This window comes from Poromitra crassiceps (assembly GCF_964638095.1).
Source record: "Poromitra crassiceps genome assembly, chromosome: 5".
Lineage (NCBI taxonomy): Eukaryota > Metazoa > Chordata > Actinopteri > Beryciformes > Melamphaidae > Poromitra > Poromitra crassiceps.
The window spans coordinates 45,732,763-45,748,041 of NC_139642.1; the positions used below are offsets into that span (position 1 = coordinate 45,732,763).

The 15,279-nt window shown below is 42.3% G+C and overlaps 2 protein-coding genes and 1 pseudogene across 4 annotated transcripts in view; 2 read left to right on the forward strand and 1 right to left on the reverse strand.

Annotated features, from left to right (window-relative positions):
• Positions 1 to 846: 846 nt before the first annotated feature.
• Positions 847 to 4,674, forward strand: serpinf2b (serpin peptidase inhibitor, clade F (alpha-2 antiplasmin, pigment epithelium derived factor), member 2b; the record flags this gene model as incomplete). The annotated part of the gene is made up of 8 exons (XM_083636705.1): positions 847 to 924; positions 1,040 to 1,114; positions 2,369 to 2,561; positions 2,717 to 2,860; positions 3,139 to 3,327; positions 3,584 to 3,726; positions 3,889 to 4,093; positions 4,286 to 4,674. Exons 1-8 carry the CDS (start codon positions 871 to 873, stop codon positions 4,672 to 4,674), a joined length of 1,392 nt encoding a protein of 463 aa, XP_083492831.1. The 5' UTR covers positions 847 to 870.
• A 2,539-nt stretch (positions 4,675 to 7,213) lies between these two features.
• rpa1 (replication protein A1) overlaps positions 7,214 to 15,279 on the forward strand; it is a 37,646-nt gene continuing 29,580 nt past the window's right edge. The window contains exons 1-7 of one of the 2 annotated variants that reach the window (XM_083637771.1): positions 7,214 to 7,344; positions 7,690 to 7,737; positions 9,408 to 9,486; positions 10,245 to 10,353; positions 11,461 to 11,549; positions 11,725 to 11,841; positions 13,167 to 13,290. In XM_083637771.1, coding sequence (XP_083493897.1) covers positions 7,315 to 7,344; positions 7,690 to 7,737; positions 9,408 to 9,486; positions 10,245 to 10,353; positions 11,461 to 11,549; positions 11,725 to 11,841; positions 13,167 to 13,290 — 596 coding nt within the window. In that variant the 5' untranslated portion in view covers positions 7,214 to 7,314. The remainder of the gene's footprint in view (positions 7,345 to 7,689; positions 7,738 to 9,407; positions 9,487 to 10,244; positions 10,354 to 11,460; positions 11,550 to 11,724; positions 11,842 to 13,166; positions 13,291 to 15,279) is intronic. The other variant, XM_083637772.1, reaches the window with a different exon arrangement.
• On the reverse strand, positions 14,539 to 15,268 carry LOC310777362 (hatching enzyme 1.2 pseudogene; annotated as a pseudogene). The gene is made up of 2 exons: positions 15,243 to 15,268; positions 14,539 to 14,800 (listed from the first exon to the last, which is right to left on the reverse strand). The product of its transcript is annotated as a hatching enzyme 1.2 pseudogene (transcript).

The following is a 15,279-nucleotide window of genomic DNA, read 5'->3' on the forward strand; positions in this document are numbered from 1 at the left end:
TGTTTGCTGAGCAACTGCCAATCTGTTACACTCGGGGGAATACTGCCATTCACGTTCACTTGGTCTCTCTTTTTTTTAGACAAGATAGCAGGGCTTTTCTCCAATTTTAATTCAAGGTAAGATGAAATATGTTTTATTAACTTATTGGCACACCATTGTAAATTAATTTGAAATCTCGATGGGATATGCCTGCAAGTAAATATTTTACACATTCAGATATTCTTATTCGTGGATTCATTGTGCTCATGTAAGTTTTATGAAGCGGGCTATATCAATTACTACTTTTGAGATGGATTTTCTCTATGGGGAATTGAATACAGAATTTAGATTTTTTGATACATTGCCATAATGCACTGATGAGTGTTTTTGTGCATGCTTTGTCAAACACGCCTGTGTAGCCTGTATATATAGATATCTATATATATGTATATATACATACATATATATATATATCGATATATATATATCGATATATATATATATATTTCTATTTCTATGAGTGCACACTGGAGTAGTCCTGAAGGAAGGTATATCTATATATTTCTATGAGTGCACACTGGAGTAGTCCTGAAGGAAGGTATATCTTTTGTGTGGCTCCCATGTTTAAGGTGTACTGCCAGATGATTCTGGTTCCTTTCAGAGAGAGAGACACTAAGCAGAGAGAAGGTAATTGAGACCTGACAATACTAATCTACGGTGAGAATGTACATGTTTTTGGAGTATTTAAATTCACTATACAGCATGATATTGGTTTATTTAACAGAGGGTTTTCAACAAGATTTGAACAAGTTATGATTACATAGAAAAGAGTGAGCCACACATGTATCTGTCCAATATAAATTCTCTCTGTTCCAGCTACACTGTAAGGACATGGACCTTCGTCTGACACTCCTGTTGATCTGTCTCTGCAGAGGAGGAGTCACTGTAAATCACTGAAACTATTAATCATAAACCATCATTACATTATAATATAATTTATTATCATTTATGCTGATTATGTAACGGAAATGTCATGTTTTATACCGTTTCTTTTGGGCAGAGTCCTGAGGTGGCAGATGATGAGAAAATCCCCTTGGTGCCTCTTATTCCTTTGATGCCCAGCCAGCCCATTGAGGTGAGAGGCAACACCTACTGCTGTTCATATTGTTATGATTAGTAGGTGTAGTTTGGGTCCTCAGCCACTTGGGGACACTGATAGATAGCCACTCAGAAGATGCATGATAGAAGCATGATCAAGGCATGATAGTCTTCCCTTGTCTGTTCAGGTTTTAGGCCCTGTTTCATTTCAGTTGATCCACAGTTTGCAGTCCTATTATTATTATTTCCATCAAGTCTTGGGGGAACTTAGAGGTGCATTCTGACAGATGCACACTTTGTGATTATAAACAAGAGAATCCAGCCTGTAATTATTAAGCCTCTGCAACACATAATGTTCATTCATATGCTGTTCATGCCTTTTTTGTTGGTCTTCTGACTATTGATGTGACTGCTACACTGCATACTAAGTCAAATTCCTTGTATGTAATCTGATTACCTGCTGTGCCAATAAAACTGATTCATTTTCTCATATTTTGCCCTCAGAACATAAACAAAAGTACACCTGAACCAACAGATGTAAGTACCACACAAGATCCTCCAATCACAACAACAACCATGACCATTGGGCCCAGCGGGGGCTCAGAGTAGGGTTACTTTAAAAATGTAATCCAATACAATTGCTAATTACCTATTGAAAATTGTAATCACTTTTATGACTTTTGAAGCGTAAATGCGTTTTTTTAAGGCGATTTTCAGAAAACCTTTCAAAAGTCATAAAAGTGGTCCTCATTTGTGAAGATTATCCTCCTGAACACAAATTTCCACTCCCATAAGCTTGTGTGAACCACATACCTTATTTCATGCATTTAACCAAAATCCCCATTCTAAAATCCCATAGACTTTTCCCCTTACGAACCAACATGGTGGCGATTTCTGGTTAGGCCTACAAAAATACGCCATCCCTGCGGTACTCTATAGGAAGCCCTATCAAGTATATTTCTTGTTGTGCACTTTTTCATATGGAGAAACTTCATTCCGCATTGCACAAAGTCAAAGGCTTTTCTAAATAAAAGTCCCGTGGTTGAATTTTCAGTGTGGAGGGAAAATGACACGTCAGCTGGTGCAACTGCCTGCAGACTATTATTTCACAAACTGCCCTGAGACCGGGTTGTACCAGAGTGATGTTGTGTGAGGCAAGTGTTGTAATCTGTGCGCATCGTTCTTTATTTTGAAAATGTACCGTTTTTCCCCCCTGTAACTGTAAGGGATTACAGTTACCTTTTTTATCCAATTATGTAATACCGTTCCATGTAATCCGTTACGTCCCAAGCCTGCATCAGAGGAAGAGCAAGACGGGAATTGTCTGTCCATCGGCCGAAGCCTGCAGTCCAGGGAGGCCATAGCCGCTGCCATCCAGAAACAGGGCATGCAGCTCCTGCAGAACCTGGAGACAACGCCAGAGCAGCCCAATGTCATCATATCTCCTCTCAGCATATCGTTAGCGCTCTCCCAGCTGGCTCTAGGTATGGATGCTTTTACATGCCATGTTGTACTTTGTGTTTTGTACCACATTGTGTGCGAGCAACTGGTTGTCCTAGTTTACAGTAGTCTATATAAAGGTTTGCATGTTTGCTCTGTAAATCGTCTTAACGGTTTGTTGCACTTCTCTTCACTTCAGGGGCAGCAAATGAGACAGAGGAGCTTCTGATGCATCATCTTCATACCAACACGTTGCCTTGCTACCACCAGGCCCTGCATAATGTGTTGAGGCAGCTCAGAAACAATGACATGCAGATTGCCACACGCATCTTCCTGAGCCAAGGTTACTGCCTCCAACAAGGCCTTATGTCTGGGGAGTCAATTCAAAGCCAAGGCCTTAATGAAACGACGTGTCTGGAATTATGCTAAAATGATACGTTAACGTTATACATTATTCTACATGTAGCACAGTTTTCTGATTGTCATGTTGCAGTTTCTTATATTTATACGTTGTGATGTTTTTCTTGTTGCAGTTCTTATAATTACATTATTAAAAGTGCTACTATACAGAGCAGGTTTAAGAAACATATCATCTGAGAGAATGTTTGATGTGTGTTCCAGGGTTTGAGCCAAAGGAAGAGTTTGTCCACGAATCCCAGCAGTTGTATGACTCAGAGCCAGTGGCGTTTGAAAGCCTGCAACAGATAAACGACTGGGTAGAGAAAGCAACCAACGGATATATGACTGACTTCCTGTCTTCTTTACCACCCGATCTGCTCCTCATGCTCATTAATGCTGTCCATTTCAAAGGTACCGTAAATAAGAGCTGAAATATGATCACAAAACACACAGCATCTTTTTAAGTAGTTTATTTCATAGCATTGTGTTTGCTAATATGTTACTTAATTTACAAAGGAAAACAAATGATAGCTGGTTATTTCCTGCTGTGTTTGGTATTATTATTTTTTGAGTTTGTAACCTACAGGTGCTATATATTTGTATTGTGCTGCTGATTCTCACTGACTCCCAAGATAAAACTGAGATCCCTTGTCCTTGTTTTCAACAGGAGAATGGAAAGCTCGATTTGACCCACGCTTCACCTCTACAGGTGTGTTCTACGTTGATGACAAGCACATGGTTGAGGTTGAAATTATGGAAGATACCAAACATCCCTTGAGTTTATTTATTGATAATGAACTGGAAGCTCAGGTAAAGTCATCACTTCACTCTATAGCCTCAACATTGTCCCTAACATTTATCTCTGTCTTATCAGCCTCTGAATGAATATTTTTCTCCTGTGTTATCCAATACTGAAAATGCCAAACACTACTTCCTTGTTTCCCCACAACTCATTTTCGTCTGCCTGTGCAGGTAGCAAGCTTCCCATTCCAGAAGGCCATGAGTTTGCTAGTTGTCATGCCCATGTCTGGAAAGGTGAATGTGTCATCACTTGCTACAAAGCTGAATATCTCAGACCTTTATGAGCGTCTGCCCAGAGAAAGAGCTGTACATGTTAAAGTCCCCAAATTCAAACTGGAGTATTCTCAAGAGCTACAGGACGTGTTTACCAAATTGGGTGAGACCGCACTACTGTATTTCATCACTAAACCTGTTGAAAATACTCAACAGGAATGAGGAATGAAGAAAATGACAGTTGCAAAAATAGATTTGCAAAAATAGATTTTTAGAACAGATGTTACATTACAGCAAACATGAGCCAAGGTAAAACGGACCTTGAATTTTGCCCGTCCTTTCTATTCTCTGTTAGGCCTAGGAGAGGTGTTTACTCACCCCAACCTGGCTGGGATAGCAGACGGCACTCTGCTGGTTTCCAGTGTGATGCATAAGTCCAGCATGGAGATAAACGAGGAGGGTGCAGAGGCTGCTGCAGCGACCACTGTGGTCATCTCACGGGCATCCAACCCCGTTTTCTATCTCAACCATCCATTTCTCCTCGCCCTTATGGATGATATGACCCAAGTCCCAATCTTCATGGGTGTCATCAACAACCCTAATCCGGGAGGTGCTATTTTAGAGAGAGGAGATCTGGGAGCTCCTGTCTTAAAGAGAGGAGATCCAGGAACTGGAAGCAAAGATAAAATGGGATTCCCAATCGACAAGAATCAAGTAGGCTCCTTTGATGGTCCACCTAAGTAGGAACTATTACTTAACGTACACAGCTGTCGCAAGGAAACCCGGACAAGGAACCCCGATGGCTTCAGGACTGTAGAGATTTAACGTACAGTTACAGTATACAGTAGGCTGGATCACAATGTGTGTCAAAACAGATGCAACCCCCCCCCCCCCCACCGTTTCATAATAAAGTAAACACATTGAGGAGCCCAGAATGCCCTGTAAACATCATGTATTCCTTAGAACACATTTTTGCTGCAGTTAAATATTGGAAATGGTCTATATGTGGCATTTATTTTTTCCACAATAAAATTAGAAGAATTGGATAAAACTACAAACATTTTTTTCTCCCCCAAAATGTGTGGTCAAACCAAAGAAATTAACAGCTTGGTATAATTTCATGGCACTCTATAGTACATCAATGTGTATTTTGTTGCATTTTTTATTATGTTATGTAACAACAGGATAATAAATTCAAATGATAACCATTCATTATGAAAGACATCAAGTTTATGAGTTTTCCTGTAGCTATCACATTTTTGAATGTAATTATGCTGCTCTATGCATGTTGATGCGTTAATGACAACTGGGAACAGTGAAGTTTCCAACCCAATGTGAAGACTAGGCCTAGGGCAGTGGTTCTCAAACCTTTTCATGTCAAGGACCCCTAAAGTTAACTGACACAAATAGACCACGGAAGGACCCCCATCTGATAAGATTTTGTCCTAGGGCCCCCCCAACTGATAAGATTTTTGCTTTTAGATGTTTTATTGCAGAAAGTGTATGAAACCCATGACCAAAATAGTCATACATTCTCTCATTGTATGTTTTTTCCCCAGATTTTTTTATACCAAGTTTTAACCCTCATTAGTGCTAATTTTAATTTATTTATCCTGGTTGCTGCTCCACCCTCTGTCGATCTGGGGAGCGCCGAAACTGGCTCCATGCTTCCTCCGAGACAGGGGAAGTTTCACCGGTAGGACATAGCACGTGGGAGGATCACGCTATTCCAACGAGTTCCCCTCCCTCCGAACAGGCCCCCCGAACGACCAGAGGAGGCACCACTTCAGTAGCGACCAGGATATTGCATTTTTTGGTGAGGGCTTCCTATATGAAGGAAACCCCCAGGGGGCACGAGGAGAACATGCAAACTCCATACAGAAAGGCCCTTTTGACGACCCGGTGGGCACTCGAGGACATGCGGACGGGCACGCACTCCTTCAGCGCTCACAGTGTCCCAGGTGGGAATCGAACCCAGGACCTTCTAGCTGTTAGGCGACAGCTCTACCACTGAGTTACCGTGCCCCCATTGTGTTACTTATGGATGGAGTTATAGTGAAAATAAATGATACCCTTTTGCTGGGGACCACCTGGAACCCCCTCAAGGACCCCTGGGCCTGGGAGTCCCTGGACCCCACTTTCAGAACCACTGGCCTAGAATGTCCCAGGGCAGGCAGGGTGGAAATTAGCCTCACTGCGAGACTCATCAGTCATTCTAGAGTCTCGCGTTGGTTGAGGCTAGGTGTAAATGTAACACGCATGACTCATTACATTAGCCAGTAGCCAATGCTAGCAAATTGTGCTTGTGTCTGAAATATTATTGTCAATGTACTCTACCAGTCAGTTACTTTGGCAAGTAAACCACTATTGGGAGGTCCTATTCATAGCCTGTTATGTTATACCCCAGAACCTTTCTCCTAGATGTAGGGTTAGTGGTACCACCTACCAGCTGGTAGGTGATGATAGGGGAGGGAAATGGAATGCATAACATCTATGAGAGGCTGAGCCAAAAAACTGTCCATGGATGGAGAACATTGGTGGGCCTACCCTTTTACAAAAATAAAATAAATAAATAAAGATAAAATAATAAAAAAATTAATATAGCAGGATGATGCACTTTGCCAATGCCCGCAACATCCGCTGATTAGCTTACCCCAGAGCCGTATAATAGAAGAGTTCTGACATCTCCATTCACTCCAATGGACCAGTTTTTTTTCCAGGAAGTAGAAAGTGGAACTCTTCAGTAAAAAAAGCAGCACTGTCGAGTTGCAACAAAATAGACAGTGTTGTACTTTGAAAGGGTTTTTCATCCCTTGAAATGAATCAAATTGTACATTATCGGCTTTATTTTAGCATGCAAAAGTAGCGCGAGACCCATTCCTGGCTGTTCATTGGCTAATGATTCTTGCATTTTGGTCCTCCGCTGACGCCACTCTCTTACTAGAGGACACTAGCTTACCCTGATATTTTACCCTAACTTTAACCAATCGTAACTCCTATGCCGCCCTAAACCAATCATCTCTCCCCATGCCTGACCTAAGGGCGGGACTTGGCGCAAATCGGGTGGGGAAAATAAATAAATAATTAAAGCATCGTGATCGGGGTAGCGTCATGCGTCACTCACGTTACGTATAGCGCTGATAAATACGGCTGGTCTCGGGTCAGTTTTACGGTGTTTCCTCAGAATGTGATGGTGTGCCTCAAACTGATGTCAGATCTGTGAACGGAAACGGAAATGGAGTATTACATTGTACGTTCGCGCGTTCGTCCGAGCAGTTGGCGCCACAGAGACAATTCAGGGATTGCTGTCAGCGGTATACATGCTTTTGGCTGTCTTATCACAATAAATTGTTCTCTTTACCGTCGAATTAACTCTGCGCAGACATGACGAAACTTTCAGAAGGGGCAATAGAGGTAAGAATAAGCTTTGCATCATTTATCGCTTAACGTTGCAGCAGCCAAACAGGAGATAAACCATGGCATAATATGGTGCTGTGACAGCCCATTTCAGTCTTTGTTCAGCTGGGGTAGCTAGCAGTTATTGATAGCTAGCGAACAAATGTCAATTTTCTTTACGTTTTTTCTAACGAACTTGCTAACGTAACTCATCTTTGTCAGCCACAATGGAACGTGTACGTTAGATAATGTCTAACGTTAACTACGACATGACATATATTGTGCCAGGCAGCATTGTTTTTGTTTTAAAACCTTGTGCTTGACACAAATTACATAACTCGACTTTTTTTGTTTTGTTTACAGGCTCTAGCAAAGGGAAATTCCATCAGCGACCCAGTGCTTCAGTTGTTGGTGAGTAACGTTAGGCCTATGGTGCTAATCGGGTGCTAATGCGAGTAAATAATACATGGTAGGCCTATGGCAATGCTAAGATATATCCCAGGTTTGTGGTAAAACAAAGTGACGGTGACCTGACAGCATACACACGTCACATACAGACCATTCCACATACACACATACTCTTCCATGAGCTCCATGTTTGTCTTCAAGTACTCACAGATTTGATCAGCAGCAGAGCAGCACATCTGATCTACCTTGACTAACGTTAGCTTTAGGAGGCTGAAACTTTCAGGGGGTGTAAAGGGCACCAGTGCAGGTGACCTGACAGAGCAGGATTTTTCAATCAGGCTAATTAGCTAATGATGTGATGTCATCAGTGATCATGTTAAAAGTGATGTCATAAGGGCGCACATACACACACACAAGGAGGCATTGTGACAAGACTGATCAGTGATGTCATAGTGACATCAGTGATGATGGAGCCGCATCTTCGATGTGATGTCATCAGTGATGATGTCATCAGTGATGTGAGCTGAGTCAGCAAACTGTCTGTTTCAGCCTTTGTCCCACTGATGTCATAGACATTGTACAGTGTTATGACATAACTGATGACATAATCAGTGGTATCAATCTATGACATCACTAATGACTGATGATGTCACAATGAAATTGATGTCATCGTGACCTATTTATAGAAGAAAGAATCATCAACTCGAACTTGTGAGAAAAGGACTATGACCCCTGCTGACAAAAAGCAAACTTCTTGGGCCAGGGGAGCTACTGACCCCAAGCAGAACAGCTGCTGGGACAGGCGAGGATGAGCTACGGGCGGAGCCTAGGCATCGCCTAGTTTGATAAATTTGGCAATGTGGACTCTGTCTGTCTGTCTGTCTTTTTTTGTTTTTATTATCAAGAATTCTGGCCGGCCACAGCTATGCCGTTTTACGTGGGATCGGGCTGAAACTTTCAGGGGGTGTAAAGAGCACCCGTGTGGGTGACCTGATGGAGCCAGATTTTTTAATTAGGACAGATTAATTGTCCTAAGGCTGAGGCTATAGATCAGTGATGATGTCATCAGTGATGAGAGAGAGGGGAGAGAGAGAGGGGGGAGAGACTGAGGGAGAGAGAGAGAGGCAAGGCCATGCAGCAGCCAAGCTGCGTATGTGACTATGCGAGCTGCAGGGCAGGCGAGGCCACGCAGCGGGCGAGCCTAGGAATCGAGTATGTTTATAAGCGCCTAAACTGATACTATTGTTTTTATCGTTTTGGCTAAGATAGGCATATGAATTGATCAATTGTCCTTAGTTTTCTAGTCATGACAGTCCTACTCTGATATATGATGTAGCTTACAGTATGAGTTAGATTAATAGGCTTGTTATAAAATAGAGTGGTGTTTTAACAGGAGCTGTGCAGAGATTAATTTACAAAAGACAGAAGACAAGGACACAAGGGAGAGAATGACTTTGCATATGCATGATAATTTTCTTTATTTAGAGAGCATACTTAGATGGTTTGTTAACATTATTATACGGTACTCATTACTCAGTGAAATTAATGCTGTCATGTCATACCGAATGGCATGATCCAAGTAAACACACTTAAAAGTACATTTTAGTGAGACAAACTTTTCTGCTTTGATTTTACCGAGTTGCTGTTGGACTTATGTGTCTTTTGTATCTCAGAACATTCGTAAGATTGATGGGGGATCCGGTCCAGCCCGCTATCGGCTAATGATGAGCGATGGGCTGTACACTATGTCCTGTAAGTATATTTTATTTATTTTATTTAATTATTTTTATTCACTTTTATTTGTGCAGACTTTGATTTGGCAAGTATTACTGAGTACACTACACTCTACGGCAACACCCTTCTCTTCAGAGTCGATGAGTGTGTTATATGGATTAACAAACTTCACAAGTGTTTCAACTGGCATGGGGATGATGAGATAATGGCTGCATTTTCATTTTTGGGTGACCTATTCCTGTAACTTGCTTCTCACCCACCAAAGCAAATCATCATGTAGGGCAATGTTGGATCCCCCTAATGTATCTCAAACAGACTAGTGGAAAACCCGTGCAGTGCGTCCCTGTGTGACCGGTGGAGGCTGCGCAGCATCGCATATTCGTCCATTAATCGGCCCTAATTGACCTACAGTAATTAAAAAATCCAGCTCCGTTAGGTCACCCGCAGGGGGGCTCTTTACACTTTCCGAAAATGTAAAATGGCACACACACACACACACTACGCGGTCTTATAGTAGGATTATAGCAGGATGTCTGGTTTGTATTTTAAATAGCTACTAAAAATTGCTTGTGGTTTGATTGTGTTCAATAATACACATGGTTTCCCTTTGCTTTTGAAGCTTACATGGTTAAATTGTCAGCAGCATGGACAGTGGAGAAGGGGCGTACAGACTGGGTGGCTGGACGAGGGGTATCCCTGTAGAGCCGCCTGGTTGAATGAACTGGAGCTTCTCCTGCATGACTCAACTCTCTTGTCACCTTTCTGCCTCTTTGCAGCCTTCATGCTCTCCACCCAGCTGAACCCCATGGCTGATGACAACAGACTGGTCCTCAACTGCATCTGTCAGCTTAAGAAGCATGTGACCAACGTACTGAAGGATGGACGGTATGCAGCATTTCCCTTTATTTTCTCTCTAGAGTAAACTGACTGGCACAAACAATACGCCTACCCACCCAAATCAGCCATTTTGTGTCTAAAATGCAGGAAGTAACATGGGTGCAAGCAAGACATTAATTAGAGTGCTGGGACCAGACCAGCTGTCCCTGCAGTGGAGGAACAGCGAACTGGATCTTCTTTGCTTCTTTGTTTTACTTCCTGCCTTTTAGACACAAAATGGCTGATTTGGGTGGGATGTGAAACGGGATAATTGACCCTAAAAGAAGACTGTGCATTCTTCCTACTATCTTGGATGGTTCAGATGATATAAGCAACTCTTCCGAAGCTAAAAGCCAGAGAACCAAGGTTGCAATCTTTGATTTAATCAGGAGTCAAAATTTGGGGGTTGCTCAATTGTCTAATAACTAGACACTAACTCTTTTGGATTAATTTAAATATATTTTAGCTTTACATCTACAGTATGAGCTTCATTTCATGTACCGTAGTAGTATTACCCTTAAAATTCAACCCCTCATTTTTTGTGTCCAAGTGACTAATCGGGACATACTGTACATCTTCGAATCATCTTGGTCCAGTATTGAGCGAGAGCACGTCAGCTGGCCCCAGCTGCACAGGTTCCATTCACTAAAAGTGCTAATTTTTGCAACTGACAAGCTCAGATTGTTATAATTGTCTGAAAACATGGAAATGAGAGAAATGGAAAGCTTATCTTTACCTTCTACTTCATCCGGTCTATTTATACTGGATACTGGATACATTAAAAAAATCTGAGTCCCGACTTCAAAGTTTGGAAAATAAGGTCTAGGTTGAAAAATACCAAAATTATCTTTTAATTGTCAGTGGAACAACTTCAGGGTTTGTTGATGACATCAATCAAACTAAACTGTCAAAAGATCATGGGAAGACTAAAAACAACTTCTCGGGACTTTATTCTTGGTGTAAAATAGAAAAATAATCATAAACATCGACACACATTGTGTTGGCAAGACTTGGGGACAGCTACACATTAATGCCCACTGGAGGACATAGGCGAATTAACATACCCATCACATCTCTTGTCTTTGCCCCCCTGCTGCTGGCCATGTCTTGGTACAGACGGGTGGTTGTCATTCTGGACATGGACGTTGTCAAGCGTGCTGAAGATGTCGCTGGGAAGATTGGAGACCCCACTCAATACACTGACGGTGATGCTTTAAAACACAGTGAACCAATCTCACAATGCTACGAGATGTATTTATTCAATGCATGCTTGATTAGAAGCAGTGGTCACATTATGCTTCTTTTCTCTCTTTTTTTCTTGTCCTTTCTGTGCCACAGTGGTGCAGAGTGCTAAATTCCAATGTAAAATCTTGTCTGCAGGTCAGAGTAAAGGTGCCCAGCCAGCCCCCAACCCTCCAGCCGCCAACCCTCCAGCTGCCAACCCTCCAGCCCCCAACCCTCCAGCCCGCCCTCTGCAGCCACAAAGTACGAATGATGGTACCGTAAATGTATTTTCCCCCTATAATGTATAATGTAAACTAAAATGGGCAGGCTTCTGTTTATTCCTCCTTCTTCTGTTTCCGGATCAGTTCAGTATATCTAGCTAACCACCAGATGGAAGCATTTCTCCATTGCTAACAGAACTTTTTGGTGACCCAGAGATGTGCAGGATATGTGATGAAAGTCATTTTGACAGCACAGTTGAGAAACGACAAATGTGCCTTTTCAGCTCCTCCTCCTCAACTTTCTCCTGTGGGTTGACCCTCACAATGCTGCTGACCTTCTCCTTTATTTGATATCATAAACTATCATCTATGAGTCTGTTTTGTTGATCAGTCAGTTGCATGCATGCATATGACTTTGGTTTATGCCATTTAGAGACAGATGTGCATCTCAATCATTATGTATTATTTATTTATTTATTTATTTATTCATATGGTTGAAATCTTATAAGAACAATGTGAATAGCCATTACCTTAAATTATTGCACCATTGCACCTTAAATTGCACCATAATCTTAATCGCATGAACAAACAGATTTATTTTTGAAACACTGGCAGTTGATGCCAAAGATAAGCAACGGATCATAGCGTAGCAAATAATTTGGACCAGGAGAGATGTGCAATCCGGCTGTCAGAAGGATTTGGCTGTCCTCCGGCGTGTGTCATAGCAGGTATTCATCCCTCTAATCTGCTGTGTGGGAATTGAGGTTGTGGCGAGCAGCAGCCTCCTCATCAGCACAGTCATTGTTCATTTCTGTGTGTGCACTGCTTGATCTGGGGGCTTAATTACCAGAAGTGCAGTGGTTGGCAAAGTGGGAGGACTTAAGTGGACACTTTGAACTCTTAATCCGCCGCGTGAGACGCACACAAATCAAATGTGCGGCGCGTTCAAACGGAAAGTCTCAGTCGGGCAAAAAACACCCGCTCTCCGGGGGGAAGAGCAGCTCCCACTTTGTTGCAGCATTTCACACTCTGCCCCCATTCTGTGAAAATGTGAATCATCCCGCTCACCAAAATGCTGGATTACACGTCCCCACAACTTGCTTTGACAGGGTTCTTTTGTTTCCTTTCTGCTCGCTTTCCTTTGCTAGTTTTCCAAATCAACTGGTAAATATACCAGTTAGGGTTCATTAGGTTTTTCTCTGATGAAACTTCCCTCATGAAGTGAGATCATTAATAACCGTGATCAAGCAGTTTCAATCCATAGAAATTGGATGTTTGTCGTTTGTCTCTGATGAATAATGCATGTGCCTCCCACTTGACTCCTTTCCATCACTGCTCTTCACGGATCATTGATTTCTCCCTTCATTCCTCCACCAGTGAACAGAGGCTTCAATAGAGACTTTGGGAAGAAGGCTCCATCTGCTACGCCCACGTTGCCCAGTACTCCTGGGGGTTCCTCTAAAGTTGTGCCCATCGCCAGCCTCAACCCCTACCAGTCAAAGTGAGTGTCCTTTGTTCAGCACGGGTGGACAAGGTGGTCTGCAATTCAACTCGCAGTATATTTTCCATCTCTGGGACAATAACATCACAGTGTACATTTAAGATTTCAAAAAAGTAATTCCGAAGCACCAGCAGTGGCCGATATTTAGCCTATACAAGTTGGGTCACGTAATTTCTGCCGTGCTACCGTACTTGCGCACCTACAGTATAAGTACTGAAAAAAATACTCTCATCGAGTAGGTAGGTAAAACACTTTAAAACAGTTCAGTTAGTTGTTTAGAACGAAGATTTCTTTGTTTCCCTCACCCTCATAAAAAATAAATCTGTATCGTCTATAGGCCAAAGTGTTATTTTAAACATTGATATTGGCCCAGAATTATTTTGCAACCTGTGCATCCATTATTGTTTTTACACATCAGTATTTAAGAAAATAAAATAGGTAGAAGTACGTACACTGAGAATATGCGCCTCATAGTGGTCACATTATTGATGTTTCAATCTTACAATCTTAATCAGAATGAAGCAGGAAATGGGAGGAGCACTCCTATGTGTGCGTGTGCATCTATTATCTATTATACTTGTCATTGCTCCACCCTCTCTGCCGATCTGGGGAGAGCCGTAGACTTGCACATGCTTCCTCCGATACATGTGCAGTCACCAGTCGCTTCTTTTCACTTGACAGCGAGGAGTTTCACTGGCCAGACGCATGGGAGTATCACGTTATTCCCCGTTCGCCTCCCCCCAAACAGGCGCCCCGACCAACCAGAGGAGGCACTAGTGCAGCGACCAGGACTCATACCCCACCGGCTTCCCACCCGCAGACATGGCCAATTGTGTCTGTAGGAATGTCTGTCCAAGCCGGAAGTACCGCTGCTTGGAATTGAACCCGGGTCTCCGCGGTGGTATGGGAGTGCTTTTACCTCTAAACCACCCAGACACCCCCATTAAAGATTTCTGACTGAACAGTGACATTGATAAAAACCACTCTATGTTCATTCAATAATTGGTGTCACTGGTTGTATGTAATTAAAAGCCCTCAAATCAAACTTAATGAGATCAATAACTGGTTAAAGAAATAGCAATGTTGAGAACCAGGGATAAGCCATTATATTATTATTTCAGTGTTTACAATTGTTTGTGTTGTTGATTGGTCACACACACACACAGTTTAGCCCTCGGACACAGATTAAATGAAAGACAATAGATTTAATGAAGTAGACCGAAGATCTAAGAACCTTCTCTAATGTTCTTAGCATCTGTAGAGCTTGTTGATCCTCTGGATGTCGATGCGGGACATGCCCTGCCTCTGGCCGATCTGGACACTAGGGTTGGGGATGGGGGTGATGGTGTCCTTCCCGTACTGGGTGGTGAAGGCTGTTCTCGCATAGTGCACGATGGAGGAGTGGTCGTAGGGAGTGTTCTGGTTGTTGGTGTTCTGCTTCTGGAAGTTGTAGGCCATCCGCGAGTTGATGTACTCGAAGTTGATGCGGACATACTGGTCGCGGTCACTCCTGGTGGAAGAAAAAATATATTTAATATTTAGTATCTCCCTTCTTCTCCATCAGTATTTAAACAGTGACTTGACATACCTAGTGATAGCCTGAATAACACTTTTGAAAGGAACATTAGTTTTTTGTTATATATTTTTTCAAAGAACTTGGTGGAGGATGAGAGTGACAGGCAGAGGCAAAAAAAACTAATCTGTGCAGTGTCTGACTTGTCACAGCTGCCAGTCAAATGGAGTGGTCCAAAATATTGTCATTGTGAGAAAGAAGAGCTGAAGATTTTCTCTGCAGATGAAATGTTTTATTGGCAGGTAAATCGATACTGTAGTTGTGTTTTACAAGGGTTTGGGGGCATTTTTGGAGGGCGAAGTTAAGAATTTGCTATATCAGTAATTCAGTATTAACAATATGGTAGAAATCATGATGTTACACAAGTATCCACTGCTACCAGTAGTACGGTACATTTCTGACCATGAATGAATCGA